This window comes from Anopheles nili, chromosome 3 (assembly GCF_943737925.1).
Source record: "Anopheles nili chromosome 3, idAnoNiliSN_F5_01, whole genome shotgun sequence".
NCBI lineage: Eukaryota > Metazoa > Arthropoda > Insecta > Diptera > Culicidae > Anopheles > Anopheles nili.
The window spans coordinates 27981976-27997899 of NC_071292.1; the positions used below are offsets into that span (position 1 = coordinate 27981976).

The 15924-nt window shown below is 50.6% G+C and overlaps 1 protein-coding gene across 1 annotated transcript in view; it reads right to left on the reverse strand.

The window, feature by feature from the left end:
- Positions 1 to 15407, reverse strand: part of LOC128723990 (dachshund homolog 1-like) — a 53752-nt gene extending 38345 nt beyond the window's left edge. Inside the window, exon 1 of the mRNA XM_053817754.1 lies at positions 14964 to 15407. Coding sequence (XP_053673729.1) covers positions 14964 to 15407 — 444 coding nt within the window. The remainder of the gene's footprint in view (positions 1 to 14963) is intronic.
- Between the last annotated feature and the right edge of the window lie 517 nt (positions 15408 to 15924).

A 15924-nucleotide genomic window follows, 5' to 3' on the forward strand; every position in this document is an offset into this window, starting at 1 on the left:
TGTGTCTGTGTATAAGTCTATGTAACCTTACCCTCTCATCCCCCCCATTGGAAGAAAACTTGATTTTCTACGATGAAACTGTCACATCTCCCCACGTAAGATCGCTCACGATCACTTCTGCTCTCGCTCTATCTCGCGCCGTCAATTGCGAGATTAGTTTTTCACGTCTCAACGTTGCGTGCGTGTGTGTGTGTGTGTGTGGAACTAGCCGCTAGACCTGCAATTTCAAGCCACACGTGTACACACCCTCCAATGGGGAGCTAAAAGCCAAGCGCCAGACTGCTGAAGCGAAGACGCCGGTCACAAACGCCCATTATAACGTACTGCTCTGTTACGGCTGCACCCAGTGCACTTCTGCGACCACAAGGGGGATCGAAAGCCCACTAACGCGTGACTCCATAGCCCGTTAAGTGACGGTGGGTTCTAGTCACACAACCACCGAGCTAGCTTGGCTCCTTGAACGGGTTCCTGTACACGATCACACAGCAGCGTCAACGGCTGCAATGGGCCAGTTCGAACAGTTTAGCTTCTAATCTAATTTATTACGTTTCATTATTGGATTGTGGATGCCGGGGGCTGTGGTGTAGACGCGTGTATGTGTGTGTGTGAGTTTCCACCCGGAGGCACACGTCACACTAAAGTGCTTGCCGTGTGTCCACGCATGGCCGAGTTGTGCCCATATCGGGTGCGTAATGCCACGAGGCAGTCCCGCGACGAAGCGCTCATTATCCACACTTGGGCGGGATGATCTCGCTAGGGTGGGTAAAAAAGGGAAATCAACCCACCGGTAGTTCCTTTAAAAGCTTCTTTCAAACGGCTCATTTGAGAAGCGCTAAAGAAAGAAAAGCGCCGTCAGGAGTCGCTCGTCCCGCGGGAGTGCTGAAGGTCCGATAAGTCGCGATTGGAAATCGCCAGACCGCGCCGCTATCGATGGGCAGACATTATTTTACCTTTGGGAGGGTTGCAAAAAAAAAACGAAGTATCTCACCTGGTGACTGTGGGGTTTGGTGATCGTGAAAAAAAGAGAGCTACACAAAACAAGGAGGGCGAAGAAAAACAAGTAAGGTTTATTTTTTTGCAAATTATTCCACCAGCCAACCACCCAAGCCAGATTGTGTCACAAAAATTAAACCCACACGGCCTTCTCGCGTCGTGTGGGGTACTTCTTGTTGGAGCGCAGATGAGAGCAAAAAAGTATCCAATTCCAACCGGAGAAGGAACTTATCGGCGGCAGCTAACCCCGGTGTGAAGCCAGAAAGGCACACATTCGAAAAAAAAAGCACCGCTGCATAACGAGGGTAAAGCTGGCAAGCGAAAATAAAAATTCCCACCGGTACGACTTCATTTACCTCACGCGACTCGATCCCGTGGCACCCGATTGCAACGAAAAAAAAAACAGAGGACGGTTGGAAAAACGATACCCTTACGGTGTTGTTCCAGGCACAATCTAGCAACGAAGGGGTATTTTGTTGGGTTTTGTTGATAAAGAGAATATTTTCTTCTCCCCGGATCGGCTTCTTTTCCCCCCTGCGAGAACCTTGAGCACGGCTGAGCGTTCCATATGCGTTCATATTTCAAATTTCAAAACGAGCTTGCAGATTCCTGAAAACCTGTTCCGCTATGGGCCCTTCCGTTTAAAACCGCTGTGGCGCGCGCGTGTGCACGAGTCAATGCACTCTCCCGAGCGGATTGTGCTGCAGTGCCACGGCCTGAGGGAGGTGGAATAAAAATAAATTTCCCCACCGAATGATGTAATTCACTGTCAAACTGGAGCAGCTTAAGCGCATTGTTTATAAAGGCCGCACCAAAGCCACCGATGGTTTGCCTCCCCTCTCGAGGATGCTGCTGGCTTCTCGATGGTGCTGTGCCATTTCCTTTTTTGCGAAACGATCTCTTCGCCCCCGACGAGCTTTGGTTTGGGCAAAAAAAAAAAGCTGCAACTCCATCCTGGGTTCTCTCGCAGCTCCTGCTGATGCTGGTTAACGGTGACAGTTTAACTGTTATTCTACCTCCCATGCGAAAGGTTCCCGCTGGGTCGATTTGGGACCTTTGCTGGCGTTCTGCCGACCCCGTCACTTAAGCCCCGTTCCGCGTAATCTAAACAAATTGCAACCCGTATCACGGCACCGCGGGAGCTCGCTTGGACGGTGTTATACCGCACGGGGACAACACGAGAACGAACCCTTTTTGCTGTGCGTGCGGACACACAAAAAAAAAAGCTCGCACAAAAGCCGCTTAAGGATTAAGCAGATCGAGTAGGACGATGCTGGACGATTGAGGAACATAAAGACGCGCGAGGTACGCTCACTGTTTCTATCCGGTGTCATTTTGCACGCTCTCTCTCTCTCTCTCTCTTTCGCTACCCATTTTGAAGCGAAGAATGGACCTGATCCCACGCACAATTCCGTTTTGCAAAGGGGAAAAACAACAACTTCATGCCTTTTTCCCATGCACCCTGCGGCTAGAAGTGCGAGTTTGAAGCAAGCAAACATTCCTCTCGAAAAACAGACGCAAAACAAAAAGAAACACACACACACACCTTGGAACCTAATATCCAATCGTCGCACGTCATCTCGCAAAAATCGCTGGAGCTCCATCTTGCTTGGTGCCAAAGGAAAAAAACGGAACATGAATCGCCCCAAAGGCAACTCCCCAAAAGTCACATTCCTCATGCGAATTCCGCCACCAGGGCAGCTCCGGTGGTCCACCCATCATCACAGTCGTCCTCGAGGGCGCGATTTTAACCCCCCAAACAACGATCGATCGTGCCCGCAACGGGGAACTGTGCTTGCTGAAAAGGCGCACACCATTTATCTTCAAGCTGGCAGCCGTGCCGCCGTGTGTCGATATCGGTATTGGACGTCGTTCTGCCTGCCAACGCAGCAACAAAAATCTAACGCAACGAGAACGCACGTTTGCCGGAGAAGTGTGTCCTAGTGTGGCGATTGGACCTTTCTCCTTTGGCGAGAGATCCGGGAAGGATGTTGGCACGACAGACCCGTCACCCGGCGGCGGATAGAGCTGGCGTGATAGTGGATTCGCGCGCCTGCACGCAGAAACACTTTATCATCCCGCATATTTTGAGCACACTTTGTGGAGGGGTTCGCTTTATCCGCTTCATTCGTTCCCTCGGGCGATAGCTTACCCTGGTGACCGTAAAAAGCTTACTTCTGGAGAGAAAGAGAGAGAGACGAGAGAGACGAGAGAAGGCGATCAAGCGGGTTCGGGACAAGTGCGAGTGTCACTGACCTGACCTTACCCAGGGGGGATGATCGAGGCAAAACCAGATGTCCAGGTGTTCAATAGTGTCTTCATCGTCAACCGGGATCTCCAGCAAGTCCAGAACCAAGCCCAACTTCTACTGAGCACAGTACATTGTGAGCCAAAAAGAAAGTGACTTGAAAAGAATATCCTCAGCTAGAAGAGGAATCCCAACACCGCTTCTTTTCAGGAACCCTACTATTCTCGATACCCTCAGAGACATTGTAGTGTCTCGATAGCGTTCTTCGTGCGGCAGATAATTATGAGCAAGCGTTTGAGCGGACTCCCCAGAATAAAAGAACCAACGCGAGCGTCATGTCGCTAGAGAACCGCTAATAATGTCACCGTCCCGGGGAAGGCTCGTTCTGAGACAGCACGCGGTACATAAACTAAGCTAAAGTGGACAGCTGGACAAGAACCCGGCAGTCCCGGTGTCCCCGGTGGTGGAGAAAGAAGGTGCCAAACGGCCGCGTTGCCAGCACGAATCACACCCCGCACATGCGATAGGCTCGCTAACAAGCCGCACGTCGAAGATGGGCTGGACGTTTGGTTTGGTTCTGCTTTGTTGCTGCTCGAGACAGCGACATTGCAACGGCGTTGAAGACGACAACTAGCGTCGTGTCCAATGTCACCACGTACCAAGAGCATCCAAAGCGTATGTGTGTGTGCGTGTGTGTGTGTGATCAGCCAATGTGCAGTTCTAACAACAACCACAAGTCCTCCAAGAAGGCAGAACTCGCCGAGACTAGACAGTGCTCACGTTCGTCGCCATGCCTGCAAATTATTGTTGCCATTACTCGAGTGGGGAGGTTGTGCATTCTTTCCAACCACGTTAGCGTCTTTCACAGTGTTCGCTGTCTTCGCGGTCTTATCGCGGTCCGAAAGAAGATGCTGACCGACCACGAGACAGCCGCCTGGTGTATGTGAGTCAGTACGTTCGCCATCCTGTTCAGCCCACGATCCTACTGCTGGCTGGGGCTGGTGGGCAACATAAAATATTGATCTTTGATGTTGTAGCTATTCATCCGGAGCTACATGCCCCGTTTCCGACAACTGGCTTTGTGGTAGTGCTCTCTTCCACTCTACACCACACCAGAGGCATCCTCATCTCGTCGTTTGGGGTCCGCTTTCAATCGCCCTCTCTCATCTATACTCATATTTATGATAGCTTGTAGCGATGTTTGCAGAACTAGACAATGGCGCGAGGGCTCGAGGACCGTCGGTGGACGGTCGTTCGCGATCACCGCATCCGTGGAGAACAAATCTGAGCCATTCTTCTTGGCCATTTCTCGTGGTTGCGAAGCCACGGTTCAGGAGACGATTCGGCTCGGTGAACGGGTGGTTGGGGTTTGTGCAGTTTTGCTACGTGTGGTTATTTCGGTCGCAAGACATCCCCCCGGTGTGTCGCCTCATTTGCTTACTACTTCCGTCGTTCGGTGCTTGCGTTATGTAATTTACTATCCCGCTGCTTGCGTCGTACATTTCAATCCGACATCTTCCAGCCTAAGCTGACGCTCCATCGTGCGCTGAACGCTGATGCTCGGAAAGTAAGTAGAACAAAACGCTGGGCTGCTCTTTCATCAACTGGCTGCATTTAAATGGAATGCAAATGATACCCGATTTACGACCTCAATCGATTTAAATTAATATATTAGTATGGAAATTGGGTTATTCACTGTTGTTTCTGATGCAAATGGTTTCGCTCCTAACGTGGCGCCCACAAATTCCCGCACGATGAGAGCGAGACGTTTGTATCCCTAATTTTCGATCCAGTAATGCCTAAAATTGCCACAGACCCAGAAAAGAGGTACCACGGATCGATCAGCTCCCGGTGCTGCTTACGCTCTAAATTACGCATGATCCGCCGGGCAGCATTGTGCGCTATTACAAACGCCAGCTAATAGGGAGCATCTTCTCACCGTTCAATAAACAAACCATACAACCCCTCGGTGGTGTGGCCCACTTCACAAAAAAAGCCCCCCCACAGGCAAATTATCGTACTCGAACGAATCGAAATAATCGAACAAATCTGGGTGCGTATTTCAAACGCCAACGCGAGGAGCAAAAGAAGCCGTGCTGATATATTTGGGTGCTGGATTGAGCAATCAGTTTGAAGGAAATCAAAAATTTCCTGCTAACCTATTTCTCGTTTTCCCCCCCAGCCGAGCCGAGAGGGCCACTTCCTTGGGTCTGGAGAACCGCAGACGTGGCGATGATTGGATTAAAAACGTAATTCACTCCAACGTCCGGTGCCACGGTGGTTCGGATGTGGTGCGCTCGGGAATGGGTTTTTGGCCGCGTTTTTTTTTTTTTTTTGGGATGCAAATTATCGGAAGTGGCTAGTTTTCGACCACCGAGCAGAGCTCTTTTCGGGGGATAAGAATGCGAGGCGGATGATAACGTAGGAAGTAAATTTGTTACACCTTCTAATAGCTGCATTACCAGCTGCGAGAAGCAGTGGGATTATAAATGCGCATGCGCAAGACCTATCGCCTCGAAAAGCGGAAGGAAATAAAACCCCACTCGAACGCCTTTGTCTGGGGCACGAAAACGCTCACCAAAAAAAAACCAAAACAGGCGACTCACCCACGAGATAACCCAACCAAAGAAGATGAAGAAAAAAATGGGGAAGAAAAAGATACCCCACCGAAATAAAAGTGGGTCCCAAAACCAAGCCCCAAAAGCTCCCGCGCGGCACAACAATAAGTTCGATCTACAGTTAGATCGACCGCGTTCTCGTGGCGTAATGATAGGGAAGGAAGGCATCATTGTGGAGCATGGTTCTCCGTGCCCCTGGAAAGGCGAAAGGCGTCACGGAGGTCACGGGAAACTCTAAAGAAGAAGAAGAAGAAGAAGAAGAAGAAGAAAAAAGCACATAACCCCAGACAAAAAAAACGCCCGAACCACCAAAGCCCCCTAATCAGACCACGCCAAACCCAAACCCACCCTCCCGGGGGTGTCTTGCGTTTCCTTGGCTGCCCGCTCGAGCACAAAGTCCCTTCGATGTACTCTTGTAACGTGCGCCATTCGCAACAAGCCCCCTTCTCCTGCTACACATAAACCTGACCCAGGGCTCCCGGTCAACCCGTCAAATCGGGGTGTTGTTGGACAGCAAAACCGAGAGATGAAGCGTGGACGATTTTGAGCGTAACATCATGCACGAGGTGGGCGATGGAGGATTTAAATAAAAACTTGCTTAAAGCAGCCTCTGCAAGCTCCAATCTGATAACAGCGCGGTGCTGTTGGGGAGGATTTTGCGAAGCAAAAAACAAAATCAGGCTCCAAGAACTCATGCCAGGTCTTCGACGACGTGCTGGGGTTTTTTTTTTGCAGTGACTTTGGTTGCGAGTGATGAATTGATACGAAAGAACCATTGCACTACGGGTGGAAAATAGTACAAACCCCACGCCAAGCCGAGTGGCTGCTTTAGGGCAAGAACGTTCCCTCCCCTCTCGAGCGCTCGTCTCCATTTCTCATTAGTCCCCAGGACGGCGCAGGAGGCGTCCCTTTAGCGGTCGAGCATTTTAGCGCGGCGCGGTGGCCATCCCAGCGCCTCCCAGAACGGGGCTTTTATCGATGCGAAGCGTCCAACCGACCGAAGGGTCTCGGTTCCCTATCGAGTGGGAAGATCAGGGAAGATGGAGGGCGCAGAACGGGAGGCTGGAGCACCTAACCTAAAGCCAAGCGCACGCCGGCGAACTGCCAAACAACGTCGTCGAGACGATCGGAACGTGGATGGAAGAAGAAGAAAAAAAAAACGCGGGCGATTGGAAATAGAGATGAAATCCGGGCGATATGCAAATGAGATTAAGATAAAGGTCAACCCTACGGTTAGGGGCGGGAAATAGAAGAAGAAAAAGAGAGAGAGAGAGAGAGAAAAAAAGCACACCCCAAAGGATCATGGCAGGTGGCATGGCATTGGGGCAAGGGCAACTAAAAGGCCGTGATGATGATGATGGAGCAGTCGTGGCTTCCCTTCCCGGCTGTTTGCGGTCATGGATGAGGCTCCCGCTTTTCCAGCACGAACAACCGGGAATGAAAAGCACCACACACAAGCAACCGCCGGGGAAAAAGCGGCGAACCCTAGCGGGAACTAGATCTGCTGGAACGATCGATAGCCCTCGCAAATGGGCGGCACTCGAGTGGGCCGAAGAAGAGAAGACGAAATCCCACGGCTAAGAATCCATCGCAGATGCACATTCTTTCACCGATCGTACAGGTGCGATCGAGCGGCCGCAGATAGCACACTATAAAAAGAACACAGCGTGCACGGTGTGTGTGTGTGTGTGTTTCTCTCATAGGTAGAATCTAATCCCATCACCTGAGGCAATCGAAGCGGCAACGAGCGAATCCGTTCGGAGTTTTTGCGCTCGCGAAACCCCCAAGGAGCCAGAGATAAGCGTGCGGTGCCGGTGGTTGTTAATCACTTCATTTACCATTCTGCTAGTCTGCGCTAGAGAACTCACCCCCTTAGGGGGGGGGGTGGCCAGCGCGGATGAAAGCACACACTCCCATCGCCCATACAGCAATCAGTGAAGCGTGATCGATTTATCCGTCGGATGCCGTGTCTCAAAGCTTGAAAAAGGGCGCAAGGTGGAGTTGCACAACACAGACACACAAACACACACACACCTTGGACGGCGGTCATCACCTTCGTCGAGATCCTTGCCTTTTTTTTTCTCTCCTTTTTCTCCCCCCGGTGAAAAGGAGCGCGCTCGAAAAGATCGCCCACAATCGATAGCGTCTCCGGAAGGAGGACCGGAGCACGATTTAATAGATTCATCCTGCGCTGCCATTCCCGCCGCATAAGGTGCCCGGCGACGAGTGAGGCGCTATCAGCCGGCTGCCATCGGAATCTGGCAAATAAAAATGAGCTCCCAACTCGACGGGCAAGGAATCTTAATCAAACCCCCCGCATGATCGAAGGCATCTCGCCCGTTTTTACGTACCGCCCTGGACCGCCAATTGATTCCCCCCGGGAAAAGGAGGTTTGCAGTTTTCCACCGAGTCATTATCACCTCGCGCGCAATCTACGGTGGGGCAAGTTCACCGCGTTCCGGTGGAGTGGATCCCAAAAAGGAGCTTTTACGCAACCGACGAGCGAACACAGCGCACCAGAACCTTCAGCATACGAGCAGCAGCGATGCGAAGGAGAGTTAATGTTTTCGAAGACAAGCCAAACACGCTATCGCGTAGAACCGATCGCATAAAACGACGTTCAAACGAAATCTAGCAGCAATCAAAAGGGGTCAGGAGCAAAAAAAAAAAAGTAAAAGGCCCACGAATGAGTTAGGAAAACCAAAAACCAGAACCGGCAAAGCATTCCCAACCGTACGCTCGAACGTTCTAACGTGTCAAGATTCCACGCGCAGTGGAGTGGAGGGAAGAAAATTCTAGCAAGTCATCGCCGAAAACGCTTGAAACCGAACCCGCTCTGGATGCAGTTGTTCCAGCAGTTCCATTAGAATCCGAGAACCTTCCGGGGAAGGAATCGTGAGCCAGCAGAATTGTCGGGACGGTTCGACAGGTCCGCGGGGTTCGCTCCTTCCGAGGGATATCGCGGGAGGATTTCCTATAATTTTGATAATAAAGTTTTTCTCACATTTCCTCCACGGTTGCCAACCGATGGAAAGCCGTTGGAAATTGGAAGGATTGAGCCGTGAGAACGACCGATACGCCCGCACTAATGCCAGGCATTGGGCCAGGGGGAGAGCAATTAGTGGGACTCCACGTTTATTCCAGCAGGCTAAAGCGTGTGTTGGTGTGTGCGCAACGCGAGAAGAAGACGGGCAAATCATCGCCACCTCACTGCGGTGGTAATTCATTTAATCTAATGAATCTAATGAACCATCACTTAGCATGTTGTGCTTAAACAACACGCAAATGTTTCCGAATGTTCATTAGGAGCATTATTCGCTCTGCTAGCTCGCCACGTGGTCAAATAAACGGCAACGACGCTACTTCCTGTTTTTTTCCGAATCTAATGCCCAAGCGGCTCGGTGATTTCAGCTTCAAACGACTTCAATGCTGGCGACAGCGACGAACCCTCTCTCTGCGCCTGAACCGGCCCCGGCAGGGCTTAACGCCAAAGCGGAAGAGAGTACGAACATCGGAGTTCATTGACTTGCTTCCTCCTTCTCCTTCTCCCCCTGTGATACCTTTCGCCATTCGCCAATTCGGCGAAGTTCTTCGCTGCACGAATTATCATCCCCTTCGCTTTGCACCCACCGCCCGGGAGATTCGAGCTTCTTTTTTTTTTGCTCTCCATCGCGCTCAAGACCCAGAGGAAACTCGCTCGCTCGCTCGCTGCAGGAACCCGGCACCAGAAACAGCAGCAACAACCACCAGAATGGCCACGGCTGAGAAGTTGCGAAAAGGAGAACGTTTGGCTTGCGCGAGCCCGGGGAAGGCTAAGCTTGAGGGGTCGCTCTGCAAAAGGAGACTCCCCGTGGCTCGCCAGCAGTTCGCCTGGTGCTGGGGTGGTGGTGGTGGTGGTGGTGGTGGTGTTTGTGAACTCGTTTTCCTTTCCCGATCACTTTCGTCGGTCGGATGGCGCGCGATGGCCACGAAACGGGCGGAAGGGGAAAAGCTCGAGAGCGCTCGCGAAAAAGATGACCCCCAGATGACCGCTGGGGACAAGGCGACCCTGGGCAACGGCTGCGGAAAAGTTCCCATTTGTGGTAAGCGGAGAAATGAATGTGGCGGCGCGCGGGCAAAGAAAAACAAAAGACAAAAAAAGAAAATTTCGTATCTGACCGAAATTGGCCACGGGCGAGAATACGCGCCATTTGGCTTCGAGTTCGGAGTCGGGCATTAGCTGCAGTAGCACATGAGGAACAGGCACACACAAAAAAAGTCCCCACTTACACTCAAATATGGCAATCGGAGGCAGAAAATGGCGAGCAAAGCGTACGGAAAAGCGCAATCGTGCAGCGATGGCCCGCCAAAAAAAAAAAAGAGCGCGACGTACATAGTTGCCAAATATGCGCATAACCGTCCGCGGGACATTCTCCTCTTCGCTGTATTGATGAGACCGAGAGATGATGGTCTTTGGTTGATTCTTGCGCATTTTTCGTCGCGCGGATTCTTTCGGCCGGGTCTTTGTGCACCGAACCGAACAAAAGCACACGCCGCGGCGTTCTTTCAGCGGGGCTGTAAATACAACGACCTTGACGATTTTTTTTTGTGCAAACTGCAAAGTGGACGTGATTTGAGAAATTCTTGCCAGCGTCGGATGGTTTCTTTGATAAATTTATTATTAGAACGAATACATTATGTTGTTAAAAACATGCTTTTAATTGTTTTATCCCTTTTTTGTCGATTGTTGAAAAAAGTGTAGCTTGTGCATAATTCATTTTCAGCAGCTAGTCCAATCAGTATTGTTCCAATTATTTATTTCCAATTTTGACTTTACAAATTATAGTATATATTTTTGACAAAAAGGAGAACAGTAAAAAAGAATTTAAAAAAACTAAAAAAAGCCCTTGTTTTACTGGTAAAAAAATCAAATCAAAAACTCTCACAATAAAATTTTATGATCGAAATAAATAAACCCTCCACTCCAATGACACATCTCATCAGCAGCAATAAGCAAAAGGTTCACGTTCTTCCTAATATATGATTCGCTCTGCCTGCCAAGACCCAAAGGTTTGCTCCTAAATCGTAAGAATAGATTATCTTCCCGATTGCTTCAAACGCACCCCACCGGAATAGATTTTTGCGGTCCCAACTCATAACCCTGCAAATGAGTTCCGATGAAATATTCAAATTCTGACCCATCCCTTAACTGGCGCCTCCGATCAGCACACCCCACCGAGCGCACCCGTCAAGTGTAATAACCACCGAAAAAAAAAAGCTCTCCCGTCCTTTTTGCGCAAAAAGCACGCGCTTCTCCCATGCGCCCGCCGAATTTCATTTACGATTTGCGAAGCCCAACATAAATAAAACGCAACCCCCCCCCCCCCCCCCCCCCCTCCCGAAACCGGGTACGATTGGTTTCGCAACCAGACCGCGCCCGGATCGTTCTACTTCTTACGGGCTCTGCCGGCCAGCGCTCGAAACCGAATCGAACCGAACCTCGTCCCCAAAGGCAAATTCTTGACATCAGCCGGCGACAACCGAACCGGTTCTCCATCTGACCGGATGACCGGCTCCACTAGAAACGGGCTTGCGGCGGAACGGCACGGAACCGAGAGCTCGAGCATAAGGACGCCAGTTTGTCGCAGTATCCTGACGCCACGAGATGTTTCGTTTTGCCGGGCGCACGGTTTCGCTCGCGAAGCAGATTCCATTCGTAGTTGTTTTTGTTTTTCTTTTTATTTCCTTCCATCTCCTCTCGGAATTATCTTACGTCTCGACCGAGCGCGTTTTACCTGCCGTACACTTTTTTGTATGTTTGCTTTATTTTTCTCTCTCTCTCTCGTGTTACTTCAACTCACTTGTGAGCTAATTTATTCTACTGGGCATGAAAAAACGAGGGGACGGAAAATATCAAAACCTCTATCTAATGCTAATTGATTGCTAGATTAAATGGGCCCAAGGCATGACGCGATAGGAGTTAAGAGAAAGGACATCGAAAAGCAACACCAGTGTGAAGTATTTATCTCTTCTAGTTTCTGTATCCCGATTCCTTCAGGCTCGAGGGTTCAGAAGACACTATTCTACGAGAGATACTCCAACTTCATCGTTGGAAATTGAATCCTACAAGAGAGTACACTCTATCTACTCCGTGACGCTAATCTGCATACAGCACGCGCGCCGTTTTATGCTTCACGAGGCAGACAGCATAAACCCCGCACTTCCAACCGACCGATCAACGAATCTCGTTTGCCTTCGAATTGATTTATCGATTCCAGAACTTCGGCCGGGGATTGACCACGTCCAGGCACATCACCTTCGACTCAGGCTCGAGACGTCTGAGCTACGAGCGAAGAAAAGTGACACGCATCTCACTCTCTGCTTGCCCTTTTATCTAGACCATCTCTCGCTCTCTCTCTCTTTCTCGTACGGAAATAAATCAACAATACATCAAATATCGGTTCGAGCTCGTGGCGATCGAATCAGCACGATAACGCGTTCGATGAATTGAATATTCAAAGCTTTAAAAAGCAGGAAAATGAGGTTCATTTTCAAACGCAACCAGCGAGTGACAGGACCTCCACGAGAAGCAACTGTAATAAAGGTGCTGCTGGTGTGGATGGCCGAGCTTTGCGCCGTTTGCTGTAGGCTATTGAACCGGATGTGGATGATAATTTTTCACCCCAATGCAAAGCCCATTCAAACCCCCATTCAATGCGATCGCTAGAGTACTTCAAAACGCTGGCCACGCCACACCTTTCACGAGCGCAATCGCAAAAAAAAGCGGATTGAACGCGCCCGAATGGTGTTCAAGCGAGCCTCAAACACAAACCAAAACGCCACCTCCAAAGCGGGTAAGATAGTAGCACTGCCCACTAATGGACGATTTTCATCGGCTCCATAAATCACACCCCACTCGGGCGAACACGCGCAACCAAACGCGGTGTCAAACACGCAGCATAAAAACATTAGCAGCTCGCAAAACCACATTCGTCTCGAGATTGTACCGCGTGCTACCGTGCCAGCCCTTTCGTGAGCTTATCCTATTGCACTCACCGAAAGCTCACCAAAAGCTCACCGAAATCAACGCCAGGAAGCAAACAACAGACACGAGGTCGAAGATGCAAGTAGCTGCAGGCTGGCGTGATTGTTTAAGTGCTTCCAGGAGATTAACGACACAAACATACACATACACCGCGGGACATTAAGCGGATCCCGTTACATGGTTGCCCATTCACCGCCACCACATCCATTTGGCTGCGCGTTATCGAAATCGCGGGCCGCTTAAGCTGGCGCGGCTCGTGCGGATGAGCGATAAGGCCTCGAGACTCTCCTTGCGGGACAACTCTACCCCCTCAATTCGTTTGGTAAAAGGTCCTTTTGATGGTCGCGTCCATTCAACGCGTCGCGGGTGTGTGATGAAATCCTGACCGGCTTATCGCTCCCGGGAACCGGTTCCGGTGGTCAGAGCGGCTACCAGGAGCTTTTCTAAAAAAAAAAGTAAAGAACGACTTGCGGCTGACATTAAAACAAATGCACGAGGCACGAGGAGTTTGAAGTGTACTTATCACACGTTTAAAACAACCCCCACTGGGCAACAAAATAGCAAATAGCGCCTTTATGGAGGATCAATAACCTCACGTCTTGAAGGTGATCGTCGGCATCATCGGCAAATCAGATTTGCCCATTTTGCAAATGTTATTTCAATGTTACTCGCGATCGCTATCTAGGCGGCGTGCGGTTTCCTGCCACCATTCCGGCCCTCCCAGCGCCGAAGGGCTTTCCTAGGGCATGTGGGATCATTAAGAGCGGCACAAACCGCGAATGCGAGCTCCACAGTACGTGGGTTCACGTGCCTCACAGGCTTAGGTAGGCGCATATGATCCTTCACCCAACGTCGTGATCGGGATAAGATTAGGGGTGCCACATTTACACCTGCATTAAAAGCGGCTCCAAACCAGGCCCATGGGGTTGCGTATTTGCATAGGTGGAAAGGGAGTGTGTTTTGCTCTTGTTTTTTTTTCTAATACATTAAAAGCGATAGAGAAGATGGAAAGGCGATAAGCTGATGCTGCTGATTGACTATGTATCTAATTGTTCACCTATCGCTGCCATGTACCAGACGCCCTTCCACCGAGTATGAGTGTGAAGGTTGATCGGAAGAGAACGCCATCGGTGGGTAGCGTTCCCGGGCTACAGATTCAATTTGAATGGCTAATTCGATATGTATGCTGCCAAGTTTTCTTAGAAAAGCTTTTTTCCTGGCTAGATAATCTATGCAGATTATTTTTTGCCTGTATTACACCAGTATAAATTATTGTACCAATCAAGGATTCGAAACAAGGATTTTATCGATTACTTCTAGCGATAAAAGTATGATGAACCTGAGTTTATTTTAATTTAAAGTTGATTGTATCAATGTCTCTCTACTTTCCTACATTTACAACATTTTGAAACGCTAAAAATAACTTTCCTAAAATTAAATTTTGAAACCTTCCACTGACATCGCACCCACAAATCAACCCCAATCACTCGAGGACACTCTCATGGGCGTACAGCGAGAAAAAAAAGCCTTCAAAATCACGCCCCGCAAATCGAAAGGACATTTAGGCGTTAAAATTAGCTCAATCCGGCTCGATCGCGTTCTCCGCGCAGTTAATCACTGTCCAGCGCGTCCGGTCCCCGAACGGTGGGTCAACCTTTGCGCTCGGTTGGGGCGTGAGGCTAACATATTAATTGTGAAACCACGAGACAGCAGCAACAAGAGCGCCACGCACCAACAAAAAAAAAGCCCCAACAATCGGATATGTTACATTTGTCGATGCGATAAATTCTACGCGGCCTTCGGTAGATCAGGCAAAGGGGTGGGTTTCGCCACGCGATGGAGGGCGCAATGAATTAAAAAAATCCGAAGCTGAACAGAAATTCAACCACGAGGCCATAAGCGCGACCGGAAACGGAAGCAGCACGAGCCATCGCAGCCCATTCGGTGAGATTTGTGGAAATTATGCCCGCTTAGTCACATTCGCCTTCACCGTGGGGTGAATGTGTGAGCGAGAGAGAGAGAGAGAGGGTGAAGAGTATGATTTTGATTTTCCACCCCTTTTTCCACCCGGCGTACATACCTGTGGCACCGAATCCGGATACGGTCGGCGGTGATAGGACACGGTTGAAGCGACGGTGTCGATGACCGCCGTTGCCGTCACCACCGCTGAAGACGTGCCTGATGCGGTCGAGGTTGTTGCAGATGACGTCGCTGATGCACCGGCGGCAGCTGCCGAGCCAGCAGAAGCCTGAGATGGGGCCGCGGGAGGGTTCGCGATAAGCCGCATACTGCTTCGTTTCAAATTGTTCGCACTATTGTTACCGTTACCAGCGGCGTTGGGGATGCTGTGGGGTGGATTTGTGCCCGTCCCTTCACCACCACCGCTCCGTGCCACCCCCGTACTCGAACTCTCCCCAGGTGAGCTTCCTCCAGGGGCCACCAGTGGGGTGGCTGATGGTACCGCCGGGACACCAACTCCACCCCCAACGAAACGCGCCGCCTGCGTCGACGCCGACATTTCCATTGTGCTGTCGCCAATAGACATCTCCCGCGTGCACGCACACACACACGTACACCGAGCGAACCGAGTGTGGTTGTGTTTTGCTACCCTTTTTTTTTCACATCGACCTTAAAACCGCCCCCGACGCGAAAAACCAACCACCACCTGGCTGGCTGGCTGGCTGGCGTTCCGTTCCGACACCTAAAAGGCACCCCACACACACACACGCGCACACACGCACACTCCGAGTGTTTTCCTCCTCTGGTCGCCGGCAGGTCACAGGCTGTGTGGGAGGAAGGAGGAATTGGAGGGGCGGGGGGGTGGGGAAAATTTTCCTTTTGAATTTTCCTCCACCTTAATCCGCACTTTTCCTGCTCGAGCGAGCGCGCATTCGTACTTTTACATCGACCCCACACCGGCGGCGGCCTCTTTCTTATGCTTCATCTTCAACAGCGGCATCTTCACCTGCTCATCATTTCACTGTTTCACTTCTGACCTGCCGTGCACGAGCGAGCGATCCACACACTCTCTCTCTCTCTCT